Genomic DNA, 14120 nt, shown 5'->3' with positions numbered 1-14120 from the left:
CCCTCACCCCCCTGCATCTTCCAGAGACACAGAAAATTAGTACGGTTCTTATCTGCCATTGTATCCTATATAAGAAATTAAGACTTGCCATACTAGGTCAGACCAAAGGTCCATCAAACCCAGTATGCTGTTTCCTACAGTGGTTAATCCAGGTCACAGGTACCTGGCAGGCTCCCAAGGGGTAGATAGATTCCATGCTGCTTATCCCAGGGATAAGCAGTGGATTTCTCCAAGTCCACCTTAATAATTGTTTATGGACTTTTCCTCCAGAAACCAGTCAAAACTTTTTTAAACGCAGCTATACTAATAGCTTTCACCACATCCTCTAGCAATGAACTCCAGAACTTAATTATGCGTTGAGTAAAAAAAATATTTTCTCTTATTGGTTTTAAATGTGTCACCTAGTAACTTCACTGTATGTCCCCTAGTCTTTGTACTCTTTGAAAGAGTAAACAACTGATTATCATTTACTCGTTCCATTACACTTATTATTTTATAAACCTCTATCATATCTCTCCTTAGCCATCTCTTCTCCAAGCTGAAGAGTCCTCTTTAGCCTTTTCTCATAGAGGAATCATTCCATTTCCTTTATTGTTTTGGTTGCCCTTCCCTGTACCTTTTCTAATTTTGCTATATCTTTTTTAGATGTGGTGACTAGAACTGCACACAATATTCAAGATGAGGTCGTACCATGGAGCAATACAGAGGCATTATATATTCTCTATTTTATTCCTAATTTCTTTCCTGATAATTCTTAGCATTCTATTTGCTTGCTTGGCTGCTATTGCACACAGAGCAGAAGATTTTAACGTATTCTCAATGATGATGCCTAGATCCTTTAATGGTGATTCTTACATTGTGTAGCTATAAATTGGGTTAATCTTCCCTAAGTGCATCACTTTGCACTTGTCCATATTGAATTTGATTTGCCATTTGCTTGGCCAATCTCCCAGTTTGGCAATGTCCTCTTGTAATTTCTCACAATCCTCTTGTGATTTAACAGATTTGAATAATTTGTTAGCAGCTAAGTTGATCACCTCACTCGTCTTGAGGTCGTTTATAAATATTGTTATGATATTGAGGTGTTTGGTGAATTCTCAGGGGCAACAGTGATGTTATCTCCTACGGGGAGGAGCCCCGTAGGGAACTGAAGCACCGGGCTAGACTCAGATGCACAAACACAGAGAATGTATCTTTTATTATACAGCTATTGTGGTCCACCAGAGGTGGCAGTAGAGAGTAGATTTGATAGCAACAGTCTGTGATCCTTGGTGTAAGAGACCCATCCCACAATGGTGGTGTAAGGCCCCGATGCAGATGTCCAGTAAGGCACTGTAGGCGAGACGGACTGGCAGATGTTATACACACTCCTTGTAGCTGAGTAGATAGAGTTCCCAGTGAGCAGTAGAGAGAGGACCCTAGGTATCAACAGTCTGAAGTCCTTGGCAGAGGAGACCCGTTCCACAATGGTGATGTAGGGCCCGATGCAGATGAACAGCGAGGAGCTGAAGATGGACAGACTGGAGAAGTAGTACTCACTCTCTGTAGCTGTAGGTAGTGTTCCAGCAGGTTGAAGAATATGGAGCAGGCACCAGGATAGACACACAGGCCCTCAAGGAGCGAGTACCTGTATCAGGATAGGCACCTGGAAATAAGCAAAGGGCCCCCGAGGAGCGGGTACCCAGGTTAGTAGACCCCGAAGGGTGAAGGTGGCTTCCAGCAGAGTAGAAGCGGCAGAGCAGCTTTAGCCCGGAACGAATCCAATCTGTTGCTAACTCAGCAAGAGTCAGCAAATGGGCAACCTTTTGAAGAAGGAAGCAGTGACGTCACTCAAGGGGGGTGCCCCCGAGGTTCGCACCAACACTGCTACAAGTCGAGAGGCATGCGCGCCAGAGCTGCTCCGGGGAAGCCGGAGGGTGCGGCAAGGAGATGCTACGGACGCCATTCTTCTGATGCTGATGGAGAAGGCTGAAATAGAGGTGAGGCATGTCGGGCGAAGCCGTCTAAGACCGATGGACGCAATAAATATATTAAAAAGCAGTGGACCCAGGCCAGAACAGATCCCTTGGGCACCCCACTATTCACCTTTGTCCATTGGAAAAATTTACCATTTAGCCCTAGTCTCTGTTTTCTATCTTTTAACCAGGTCACAATCCACAATTTGACATTGCCCTCTATGCCATAACTTTTTAATTTCCTAAGAAGTCTCTCATGAGGGACTTTGTCAAATGCTTTCTGGAAATCTAGATACACTATATCATCTGGCTCACCTTTTGCCACATGTTTATTAACGTCCTCAAAAAAATGTAAAGATTGGTGAGGCAAAACTTCTCATGACTAAATTCATATTGGCTTTGTCCCATTAAACTATGCCTATCTATATGTTTAGCAATTTTTTTTATAACTCTTTATTTATCATACTTTTTCGGCATACATTATACATATAGGTCCAATGTACATCAAATACACAGCACAATACAAAAAGGAAATCAGGGTCAACAGGTAAAGGAAACCCATAATACAAGTGATATAAACCCCATACTTTTCCATATCTGTAAAATTCCCCCTTTAGGTCAAAGTGAAGTTTTTCTAAATCAGCAATATCTTGGACTTGGGTCCACCAGTATGCCAAGATAAGAGTGAATTTCCAAAAGGTGGTGATAGTGAATCGTGTCGCCAGTAGCAGCTGTCCAACTAATTTCCTGCACCTCACCAGTACCAAGGATCCATCCCACTTCCCAAGAAGACCTAGCAAAGGCTGAACATGTACAGCAATATCCATAACATCAGCAATCTCTTGTACAACTTGGGACCAAAATGTTCGGATTACAGGACAATACCATCACATATGATAAAAGAACCTCTCTGGCCACATCCCCTCTAGGAATCTAAACTAGCATCAGCAGAAATCTTTGAATAAAATAACGGGGTGCGGTAAGTCCTATGCAATAAACTGACCATAAGCTCTGTACATCTTGGCAGATGGTAATATGGTGAGCAGAGGTCTAAATAATTTTCCAAGCTCTAGAATCGAGATCCAGACCCAAATCTGCATTACAAATATCAATCAACTTTTGGGAAGTAACTTTACAAATCTAGCAACTAGTATACCCCGATAAATGACCACTACACCTTAAGGGAACCCTCCCCAATGATGAAACTTTCCATGCCATTTACAGGACAAATAGTCTAAGTGACCATCTAATGCCCATCGCAATTGGAAGTAGCAGGCTCGAGAACATTGATCTAACTCATAATCACTCTGAAACTCGATAAACTCCATAAAACCATTTTAGTCCCACAGCTGGGCTACACATAGGAGGCCCTTATCTCACCACTCTCACACATTGAACAAGAAGGCACAACCGGAAGTGTCCAAATTAGCATAAATAGGGGCAACAGGTAATAAACTCCCATGAATCTTACCCAAGAATTTATTGACCTGTGCCCAAATCTGCAATGTATGAGCTAGCACTGGACTGGTTCCACAAACCCTTTGGCTTTGTGCAGAGTCTGAGAGCAAAAATATTAAAGTAGTCAGATTAGCCAAATCCACCTGTTCTCACTGTAGGGCCATCCAAGAATCTGCATGGTTGCTAAACCAGGCTTTTAGACAGACCAAACATGTAGCCCAGTAATAGAGACGAAGATTGGGTAAGTCCACCCCCCTCTGGCTCTTGGGTAGCCATAATTGATCCATCTTAATCCTAGCTGGTCACCTTGTCCAAATAAATTTAATCATGGAGCTACATAAACCAGTGAAAACATGGGCTAGTATGAGACAGGGAACATGCTGAAACCTATACAGCAGCTTCGGCAAAATGTTCATTTTCAATTAACTAATTCATCCAGCCCACAATACATTTAAATAATCCCAATTCAACATATCCTGTTTAATTTTACTTACCAGCCCAGAAAAATTTGTCGCATACAAATCTTGACATGAATTAGGGATACAGATACCTAAATACTTAAACATCTCGCACACTCGCCGAAAAATTGAGAAACAATCCAGCAAGGTCAACCTAGGACCAAAAGAAAGAGCTTGGACATATCCAAGTTTATTTTATAGCCAGAGAGAGAACCATAGGAGCTTAGAAGGTCAAGTGGAACTAGATCTGACATGTGCAGGTTAGATGGAGATAGCAGACCATCATCAGCATATAATGAGATTTTGTGCTCTTGGCCCCCTAATTTCAAACTATGGGTAGATTCTTAAACTGTCTCTTATTTCCTACTGTTATTAAGTAACAGTAGCTGGGTTGTGCCTTACCGCCACCGCAAGAGGCTCAATAGCCAGATCAAACAGCAGGGGTGAAAATGGACACCCTTGATGGATGTCACGTGCTATAGGAATAAAAGTGGATAATACTCCATTAATTAAGAGCCTGGCCCTAGGCCTTTCAAACATAGATGATCCCAAGAGACAAATTTCTTCGGAAAACTAATATGAGTCATCACCTCAAATAAGAAAGCCCATGAAAGCCTATCAAAGGCTTTTTCTGCATCTAGGGAGAGAATTAGGGCTGGTATACCTCTTCTACGAGCCATAGTAATAATATTAAACAATCGCCTGGTATTAGATGTGGACACCCTACCCTTCACAATACCAATTTGCTCCTCTGAATCAAACTAGGAAGGATCTGCTGCAGTCTCATCTGTAACATTTTAGTCAATATTTTAATATCAGAATTAAGAAGAGATATGGGCCGGTAAGCCCAACAATCTGCCACATCCTTACCTTTTTTGTAAATCAAAATAATGATAGCATTAGTCATCGCCCCCAAAGACCCACTTACTAAACCAGCTGTGTTAAAAAGTGGGAAAAGAAATGTCCTGGTCCCATCGGGACCAGGACATTTACCACCTGGGAGGGCCTTAATCATAGACTGAATCTCCAGCATAGGGGCTGATAGCGATTCTATCTGAGCCTCCGTAAGCTTTGACAAATTCAAAGTACAAAGAAAATCTTTGATAGCCTGTGAACCAGGCCCAGTAGCATCCTTATAAAGCTCTGGGAAGAAGAGAACAAAAGCCTTCTCCACCTCCACAGGGTCTGATGTGACACCCCAATTTACTTTTTTAGTTTTATGAATGTGAGTGCGATTAGTTTTTTGCCGGACCGCCCTAACTAGAAACACCCAGACTTATCACCAGATTCATAGAATTTGACCCTAGAGTATTTTAAGCTCTCCCAATCTTGCCTATCTCTAAAGATGTGAGCTCTCTTCTCAAAGACTCCAAGTGCTGTCTCATATGATCTGAGCACTCTCTTTTATGCTGGATTTCCAGAACTCTTATCTGACCCCTAAGCACCTCTGCTTTCTTTCTCCTCTCCCTTTGCAGAAAACTAGCATAACTGATAGCTTTAAAAGCTTCCCAGCGTAATGTGGGCATATCCAAGATTGCAGATTTCAACAATATAGGTTGAGGAATCAGAAAAATGATAATTTCAATTACATGTGCAAGTTTTAAAATATATAAATTTACATGTGTAAATCCTGGTTTTGTGCGAGTAATTTGTATTTTTTTCACACTTAAAATAAATGTATATGTTTCTAAAATAGGTAGGAAAAGTATGTGTGTACAATACATTGAAATACATTCTAAAATCTACTTTGTGCTGACTGGGTGTGGTGTGTATTGTTTTGTGTTAACAGATCCTGTCAAGGGGGGACCTGCATCATATTGTTTTGTGTTTAGGGAAGTGGGTCTCACCAGGAAGGAAGTACTTGGGGGATTCCAGCCCCGTTTGTGTTTCAGAGTAGAGAATCTCTCCCAGGAAGGGGCCTGGGGGTTCTGGTCTTGTGTTTTGCTTTACACACATAATCACAAAAGTCTGAAAAAAAGTGCATACCACCAATACAACCTGGGGTTGTGGTTGTCTTTGTTGGATTATTATGCTTCTTAGTTCAAGCATAATAATCCAACGCGATAATAGCCTATCATGTTTTAGCCAGTTAGTCCCTTTGCCAGTAACCCTAATATTCAGCACCAACTGGTTAAATGTAGCCAGATAACCCCAAGTGAGTAAAAGACATGCCTACATCTCTTGGCTCAGATTTTGACCAGGTAGATTTAGCTGAATATTCAGCATCACAACTAATAATGTAACAATATCTGTATAAAGATAACTGAGAGAATTTACCCAGTTATGTGCTTATCGAGGTTTTGAAGATAATAATACCAAAGTTAATATTTCTATTTGAAATTACAATTAATTTCTTGCCTGTACTCCAGGATGGTAACAACTGTTTCATTGGTGACTGCTCAGTTCATTTTCATTTTTCTGATAAACTGTAAAACAATTTCTTTCATTATTCTCCCCAGTTTGCCGATGTCACAGCAAGTAGGAAGCCTAAATGCCTGTATGTATGTTTGTTATAAATCTAAACCTTTAATATATCTAATACAGCATGCTTGATCATATCTGTCATTGTCATCTTATCTGTTATAAAACACATTTCTAACTTTCTTTGAAGAAGCTGAAAAACAAAATGTGAACATTGTTCTACTTTGTAATGTGGTTCATATTTTGAATAGGGTATCGGTTATTTTGCTAAATAAAAATTAAAGAAGCACTTTGGCGTAGCTGACTCAGAAGCTGACTGGTTGAAATGCTTCAGTATCTTCATAATAGTAAAATATATTACTGTTTTCTCCTAACTACAGGAAATAAATTCATATATTATAAATCTGGCATGAGAACAATAGGATTTCCCAAATCTGTCATAGAGTGCTATGTTCTATTGCAGGGATTCCCAAACTCAATCTTTGGAACCCTGACTCACCAGCAGTTTGTCCAGACGCATTAAAGATATATAGTTTGATAAGATATGCTTTCATAAATTTTGATAAGGTCCAAATACAATTAACTTTTTGTCTTATATGATGTAGTACTGAACTGAAGAGAACTAAAATTCATTTTATTTCAGAGTGTACCGAATCAGATTTTTTTTTTAAACTTCACTTATCATGTCTGATAACTTTGGGAGTTACCTGGATTAAAAAAAACACCTTAGGGGCGCTCTTCTGCCGGCAAGCAAGATGGCCGCGTAAGGAACTTGCTCCGCTCCCGACACAGCAAAAATAGCAGCAAAACCCCGATTTAAATAAGCTTCCCCTCAGAAAAACCAGCGTTACGGCAAGCGCTAGCACTCAAGCATACTTTGGCATGGCGGTGAGGAAAAAAGCCTTGGATTTGAAGCAGTTCCAAATTAGCAAGCTACCTCCTGATCTCGGCGGTGACCACGAGGCAGGGCCGGAGCAGGCCGCGGACACAGCGAGCGAGACGCCGTTCCAGGTACCTGACCCTTTGACTGGGGGGAACACGGAATGGGCAGAGACAACTGCCCAGCTTAAAAATGACATTTGCGGCTGGTTTATTGAATTTCGGGCCGATTTAAAAACACATAAACAGGAACTGATGGCCTCAATGGCGGACATCTGCGAAGACATAGCAGGCTTAGGCCATAGAGTTGATGAGCTTGAGACAAGAGTGGATGCGCAGGGGGCTTCATTAAATAAAGTGGCTCTGCAACAGGACACTATGGAAGGAGAACTTGGAACACTACAGGAAAAATTAGAGGACTTGGAAAATCGCTCCAGGCGGTGCAACATCAGAATTAGGGGAGTCCCCTGAATACACTGATGCCATGCAAATAGCCAGTACCATTTGCAAATATATTCTATGTCAAAGCCAGGAATCAGGAGATCAAGAAATGGGAACTCTGACTGACCCCATATGACTAGAGAGGGCGCATAGGGCCCTGGGACCAAGAACAGACTCAAGGCCACGAGATATCATTCTATGCTGTCATAGCTTTTTGCAAAAATCCAAAATTATGGAAGCAGCCAGCAAAAGAAATTCCTGGTCGTGGGAAGGCCACTCACTATCCCTCTTTCAGGATCTGGCCCCATCTACTCTCCGCAAACGATTTGAATTGAAGGAAATTACTGCATACCTTTGGGCTGAAAATATCAGGTATCGCTGGACCTTCCCGTTTGGACTTCAATTCATGATCAATGGCATGACTTCTTGTGTCAAAACGCTCGCGAAAGCTATTGGAGCCCTTAACAAGGCTGGCCACCAACCTAAGGAGAATGACTTCGACCAGATTCTGTATTACTGTTCAAGACAGAGTCCAGCAAGGCCCTATTACTTGTTCCCCTACTAGAGTACTCAGAGTAAGGTACAGGCTTACAGGCTGGATTAAATTGGATCCTAGAAGCAGAGGAGCAGGATTTTGCCCAAGAAGCTGCTCTGTGCAGATCAGCACAGAGGGGGGCAGAAGGGAAGAGAGAAAGGAAAATCGTATTGGAGGGGAGTGAGGAGGGGCTGGAGTGTGAAAGAGGATCAGCCAGGGATCTTAGAGAAGAGCTTGGTATAGGGGTGATTGAGGGGAGGGCTTAGTCGATATGAAGTAAAAGTTTCTTATGAAAGAATGGGAGCAGATGATTACAATTAAACCAGTACGGTAACTAAAACAAGGGTGATATACCAGTCTTTAACAAAACACAATATCAACTAAGGACATAAATATCTGTTGTTGTATATAATAAACATGACATACATGTATTCAACAATTATAGTCATTAAATCACAAGTTTTCTTTAAAATTTATATAATTTATTAAAGATACATCTTGTCACAACTCAACATATAACCTATAAATGTCATATCAATATATTTAATCAAACATAATCTCATCTGAAACATGTATTCAACGCTATTCAACGCTATTCAACGGCCAGTCAACGGACTTGACGGGCCGTTGAATAGCGGCGGTATGAGGACGCGTTGAGTTATGGCGGCATGAAGAGACGCTGAGTTGTGGCAATATGAGGAGACGCTGAATTGCGGCGGTATGAGAAGGCGTTGAGTTGTGGAGAAAAAGATATATGATATTGGAGAAGTCCTTTTAAAGGATGGAATTGGAGACTCTACGGTGTTTCTGTTGAAGACGATCGTGGAACCATACATTCTAACTTGCATTTCAAAAATTATAGATACGTGTAGTGTGGATACCGATATGTTAGCAGTTGGTTTAGGACAACGGAGAATTGAGGCTCCCATGTGAGGGGGAGTACATATGAAAAAGTAGTGTTAAGGATAACCCCTGAAGAAGCTAACTTGCGAAACAAGGTCCTTGTCGGGGATTGACAACATAATACAGTATTGAATATGTGGGGATTGTTAATATTTTACACAGTATTAAGTATGTGAGAAAATTAAAGAATTGAATTAAAAGAAATGTTGACTCTGGAAAGTTAACGCTTGTAAAAATACTGTATCAGGGTTCATTCATCCTTAGTTTGTGTACTGTGTACTGCAATCTTCCTGTATGTAAAATATGTTCTTGGGTAAGGTGCAATAATGATGGGTAATTTTAAGTAAAGGATTGGTTGGATGTGAGTGAATGGTTAGTAGATTTTATGGGATAATTTGTGTTTGGATTTATGTGTATTTATGGGAGAAATTTTGGGGGGTTTGGGTATCCACACAATGTTGAAAAATATAAGTAATAAAATAAGAAAATGCTGGAAGCAGGCGTAACTTTGCGTGCGCCGGGCTGGCTGCCGTGCTCCATGTTCCGGTCCGGGGGCTGGTCCAGGGGCCGCTGTCACGCCCCCGGAACGCCTCCGACCGGAACCACACCCCCAGACACGCCCCCAAAACGCCATTGTCACTCCCGACATGCCCCCGAAACGCCGCGTCACTCCCGGCACGCCCCCCTACATGCCCCTCCATGCAAGCCCCGGGACTTGTGTGCGTCCCGGGGCTTGCGCGCGCGCCGCCGAGCCTATGCAAAATAGGCTCGGTGCGCGCAGGGGGGGGTTGGGGTAGGTTTTCGGGGGGTACACGCGTATCTTATGCGCGTACCCCTTTGAAAATTTACCCCACAGGCTTTCTCTCTCCCTCATACTCACAAACAGGCTCACATATATACACAGGCTCTCTTTCTCTTACACATGCATGCTTACATTCACACACACACACACACACACACAAGTATTCTCATACACACATGCATGCTCACACACACAGGCGCCCTCTCATAGACATGCAGGCTCACATACACAGGCACTCATCCACATGCAGATTTGCATGCACACATGCACTCTCTGTCTTTTACATATGCAGCCTCTTACCCACACTCTTTCTCTCATACACATGCAGACTCACACACACACACAGGCTCTCTCATACACACACACACACACACAGACTCTCTCATACACAGGCAGGTTCACACACACACACACAGGCTCTTTTTCTCTCATATATACGCAGGCTCATAACACATATCTAGGCTCTCTCTCATACACACAGGCTCACACATACAGCCGCTCTCTCTCTCTCAAATGCATGCAGACTCGTGCACACACACACACACACGTAGATACACAGGTTCGCTCTCATATACATGCAGGCTTTCACACATAAAAGTTCTCTTTCATATATACGCACAGGCTCACTCCCATACATACAATCTCATTCGCTCTCATATACATACAAGCTCTCTCATAAACACACACAGACTTGATTTCTCATACACATAAGCTCTCTCTCTCACACACATACACAGGCTCTCTCATATTCACACGCAGTCTCTTACTTATACATATGAGGCTCTCACACACATGCTGCTTTAAAACATTAAGGAAAACAGTTATGAGGAATGCAAAGAAATTGGGCAATGTTGTATACTTGGAGAGGAACTTACTATAAATTAATTTTTCTAATTGTATTTCCTTTAGTTTAAATATTGGCTGTTTTTCCCTAATTTCAGGAGTTGGGAGAATCATCATGCCACTTCCAATATTCCAGATATGAAAATTAGTTCCACACAGAAAGCAAGCATACTTCTGAAAAAAGGCAATGAAGATAGAACTAGAGCTCAGCAAGTCAAGTTCTGCTATGAACCTGCAGATGGTCCAAATGAAACATGCAACCTCCAGAAGAAAGGAGAACACATACCTGCTGCTAGAAAGGCTAATATTAAATCCAAGGCAGGAAAGAAAATTAACACTTGCAATAATAATCAGAAATAGAGAGATATCAACTCTAGACTTCTGCAAAGATAGGCTTCCATAAATTATTTGTTTACATTGTTATTATTAAGAAAATGTTTGGTACATAAGCTGAGAATTTAGTTGTATAATAATGTTTGTACCAGAACAACTTCAGCACTTTATATCTTTACTAGAAAAATAATGAACTCTTAAAGTAAAATGTCTAATCTATGACTAGATGCCATAAAAATTAGAATGTATTGTGCATACATTTGTAACAATTATGAGTGATTTCCCCATTTTTGCATATAAAAATAGCCTTTAATTGTGTCAAGTTCCTTTTCAATTGTGTTCATTTCTCAAGAAGCAGTCTGCATTATGAGATGCAGATGATGCTTTTTTATTGGACTAACTAGATTTCAAGAATAGAAAGTTATACTTCTTTTTTCAAGACACTTAAGATTGGCCTTGATGTTTATACGTAAAGCAAATACTACAACAAATTAGAAGCAAGTACCTCACATACAATGAAAAATATGTAGTTTAAAGATGCAATCAACAAACAACTTCACTATTAAAAAAAAATTGGTATCAGAATATTCTTTACTTTTCAATTATAATCTGCTGTCTTTTGCCCACAACGGACTATAAACAGAATCATTAGTAAGCAACGAAGCTCAAATCGTTTATCATTTCCTTTTTTAGATTTGTGACAGGTTTACTAATATCAACTATTCATATCAACCTTTATTTGATATCAAAATAGCCAAAACATACGTATCAATTTGTGTTTTCTTTCACGCATCACCATTCTTGTTGCTTTAATATATATCACCCAGCACCAACAGTGTTTTGACAATAAGCTGCCTATGGCAGGGGTATATGTAAATCTCACTAGGAACAAAACAGACGAAAAGGATATGTCAATAAATTCTAATGCTGTAGTGCATTTAAAAAATATATAATGCTTTACCTTAACTTGACAACTAGTCTCACACATATACAATAGAGCAATTCTGTTCAAGAATGCTTTTCACTCTTACCCTGTTTAAAGCCTATTGGCTAACACAATAGACACATAGAAAAATCCGTTCCCTTAATCATTTAAAGCTAATGTGTCAAAAAAATGATCACACCGAAAAATGAATTGGGCAAACATTCATATAAAAACAGACCATTCAATTTCTTTATTAAGGCTTGCAGAGGAGCTATCTGTAGTCTATAGATCCATTTTAGTTCATGTCTCAAAAAACTAGAATCATATATTTCTACTGTGAATGTTCACTCAAGGTTTTGATGGAACTGAAAGCTCAAATCCTTGAAAACATGAATAGCGGTAAGGCAATGTCCAACTAGTGAAGCTTCTATTTTCTGTTGATGAACTGCAGTCCGATATTCAATCATGCAAACCCTTAATGCCCTTTTAGTTTTACCGATGTAAATCATTTTGCACAGACATGATACTAAATATATAACACCACTAGTAGAACAAGTAGTCCAAATGATCAATTTATGTTTTTGAAGTACATCAAATGGCAAGGTATTACCTTCAAACACTTAAAGGCACACAGGATAGTGCCGACAAACATAGTGGCCTCTTATTTCCTCTGTCATAGATGCAGATGAAAACTCATCATCAAACACTGAATGGACAACTTCATCCTGAATGTTAAGATCTCTGCGTAGTGTGAAAAAGTGGAGAAGTTTTAAAAATAGAATGCAATTGTGTTTCCTAATACTAAGCTGCACTCAGTAAATTTGTGATGAATAAGGTAGAACATATACCAGCCATGAGTCCAAATGACGGATTTGAGGATGGAGCAACAGTTCATGATTGCTCCACTGTACTTTCATTTTAGACTTCTTTATAACTGTGGGAGAGTAACCCTTCTCAATAAATCTATCTTTTTTATCAGCAGCTCCAACTTTATACTAAACCACAGGAGAACATAATTCCTGAAAACGGAAAAACTGGCCAAAAAGTAAATTATTATGTAACTTCTGTGGATGACAACTTGAATATTGTAATAAACATGTTGGTTTTCTAAGTATGGAAAAGACAAATTTGTCCACCACTTTATTTATCATGATATCTAAAAATGGAAGACTGCTCTTACTTACTGAAGATGTAAATTGTAAGTTATGATTGCAGCCATTAAGCTTTGTTAAAAATGCTAGTAGCATCAATGCACCTCCTGTCCACAATAATAAAATATCATCTATAAACTGATGCCGCAGGTTAAGAACTGTTGAAAGGGGCATTGAGAAAGCCATTGATTTTCAAAGTTACCCACATATAGATTGGCCTCATTGGGAGTCATAGTGACCTCCCTCTCTGTGCTTTTAACTTATTGAGGTAGGGACTCTCAGTTGACCAACACGCGTCTACAAAACGTCATTAAGTACTTGTAAAGCTCCATCTCTAGTGAGATTTAATTCTGACGCAGGTAGCTTCTTGCTGAAACACCATTGTTATGTGTTAAGTTGAAGCATAACAAGAAGGGTGATATGTGAAAGAAAGCACAAATTGATAAGCATTTTTTGGCTGTTTTGATATCACATAAATGTTGATGTGAATATAGATATTGGTACATCTGTCACAGAAGGTATATAAAAAAAAGAAGTGTTAAATGATTTGAGATTTGGTGTTTAACCCATTGTGGGCAAAAGCAGTTTATCCAAAAAATCACTAGTTGATGTAACCAATGTTGACACAGAACTAAATCCCAATATTTGAAGTTATATAATAGGAATTAAAATATTCTTTTTATTATCATGTAATTAAAACTATTATCTCATTTTTAATGGTTGATAATAATATCTATGAAAAAATCTTTTTATATAGAAAGATAAGACCTCAGCACCGGTATAGAATCTGATATTTAACAGAAACTAATTAACCGGTCGGTACAATCACTGGTCTATTATCTTCCTTTTGTTTTTTTCTTTTTTTTATAAAAACAGTCTCTCAATTTTCCATTAAAGTGCTGGAACTTGCATTGAAGCTTTAACCCGACTATTGAGGCGGAAAGTCCATTGCAAAAAAAGCCCGCCCTGATGCAGGTTACGAAACATTGACAACGTCAGCAGTTTGGCGGTTCTAA

At 39.9% G+C, this 14120-nt stretch overlaps 1 protein-coding gene across 2 annotated transcripts in view; it reads left to right on the top strand.

Annotated features, from left to right (window-relative positions):
- ZNF365 (zinc finger protein 365) overlaps window positions 1-13725 on the top strand; it is a 64672-nt gene extending 50947 nt beyond the window's left edge. The window contains exons 5-6 of one of the 2 annotated variants that reach the window (XM_029609738.1): window positions 6331-6368; window positions 10794-13725. In XM_029609738.1, coding sequence (XP_029465598.1) covers window positions 6331-6368; window positions 10794-11055 — 300 coding nt within the window. In that variant the 3' untranslated portion in view covers window positions 11056-13725. The remainder of the gene's footprint in view (window positions 1-6330; window positions 6369-10793) is intronic. The other variant, XM_029609739.1, reaches the window with a different exon arrangement.
- Window positions 13726-14120: the final 395 nt, after the last annotated feature.

Source organism: Rhinatrema bivittatum, chromosome 7, assembly GCF_901001135.1.
Source record: "Rhinatrema bivittatum chromosome 7, aRhiBiv1.1, whole genome shotgun sequence".
Classification (NCBI taxonomy): Eukaryota; Metazoa; Chordata; class Amphibia; order Gymnophiona; family Rhinatrematidae; genus Rhinatrema; species Rhinatrema bivittatum.
Note: the sequence above shows the minus strand (reverse complement) of the source record. Positions and strands in the feature narration are given on the sequence as shown.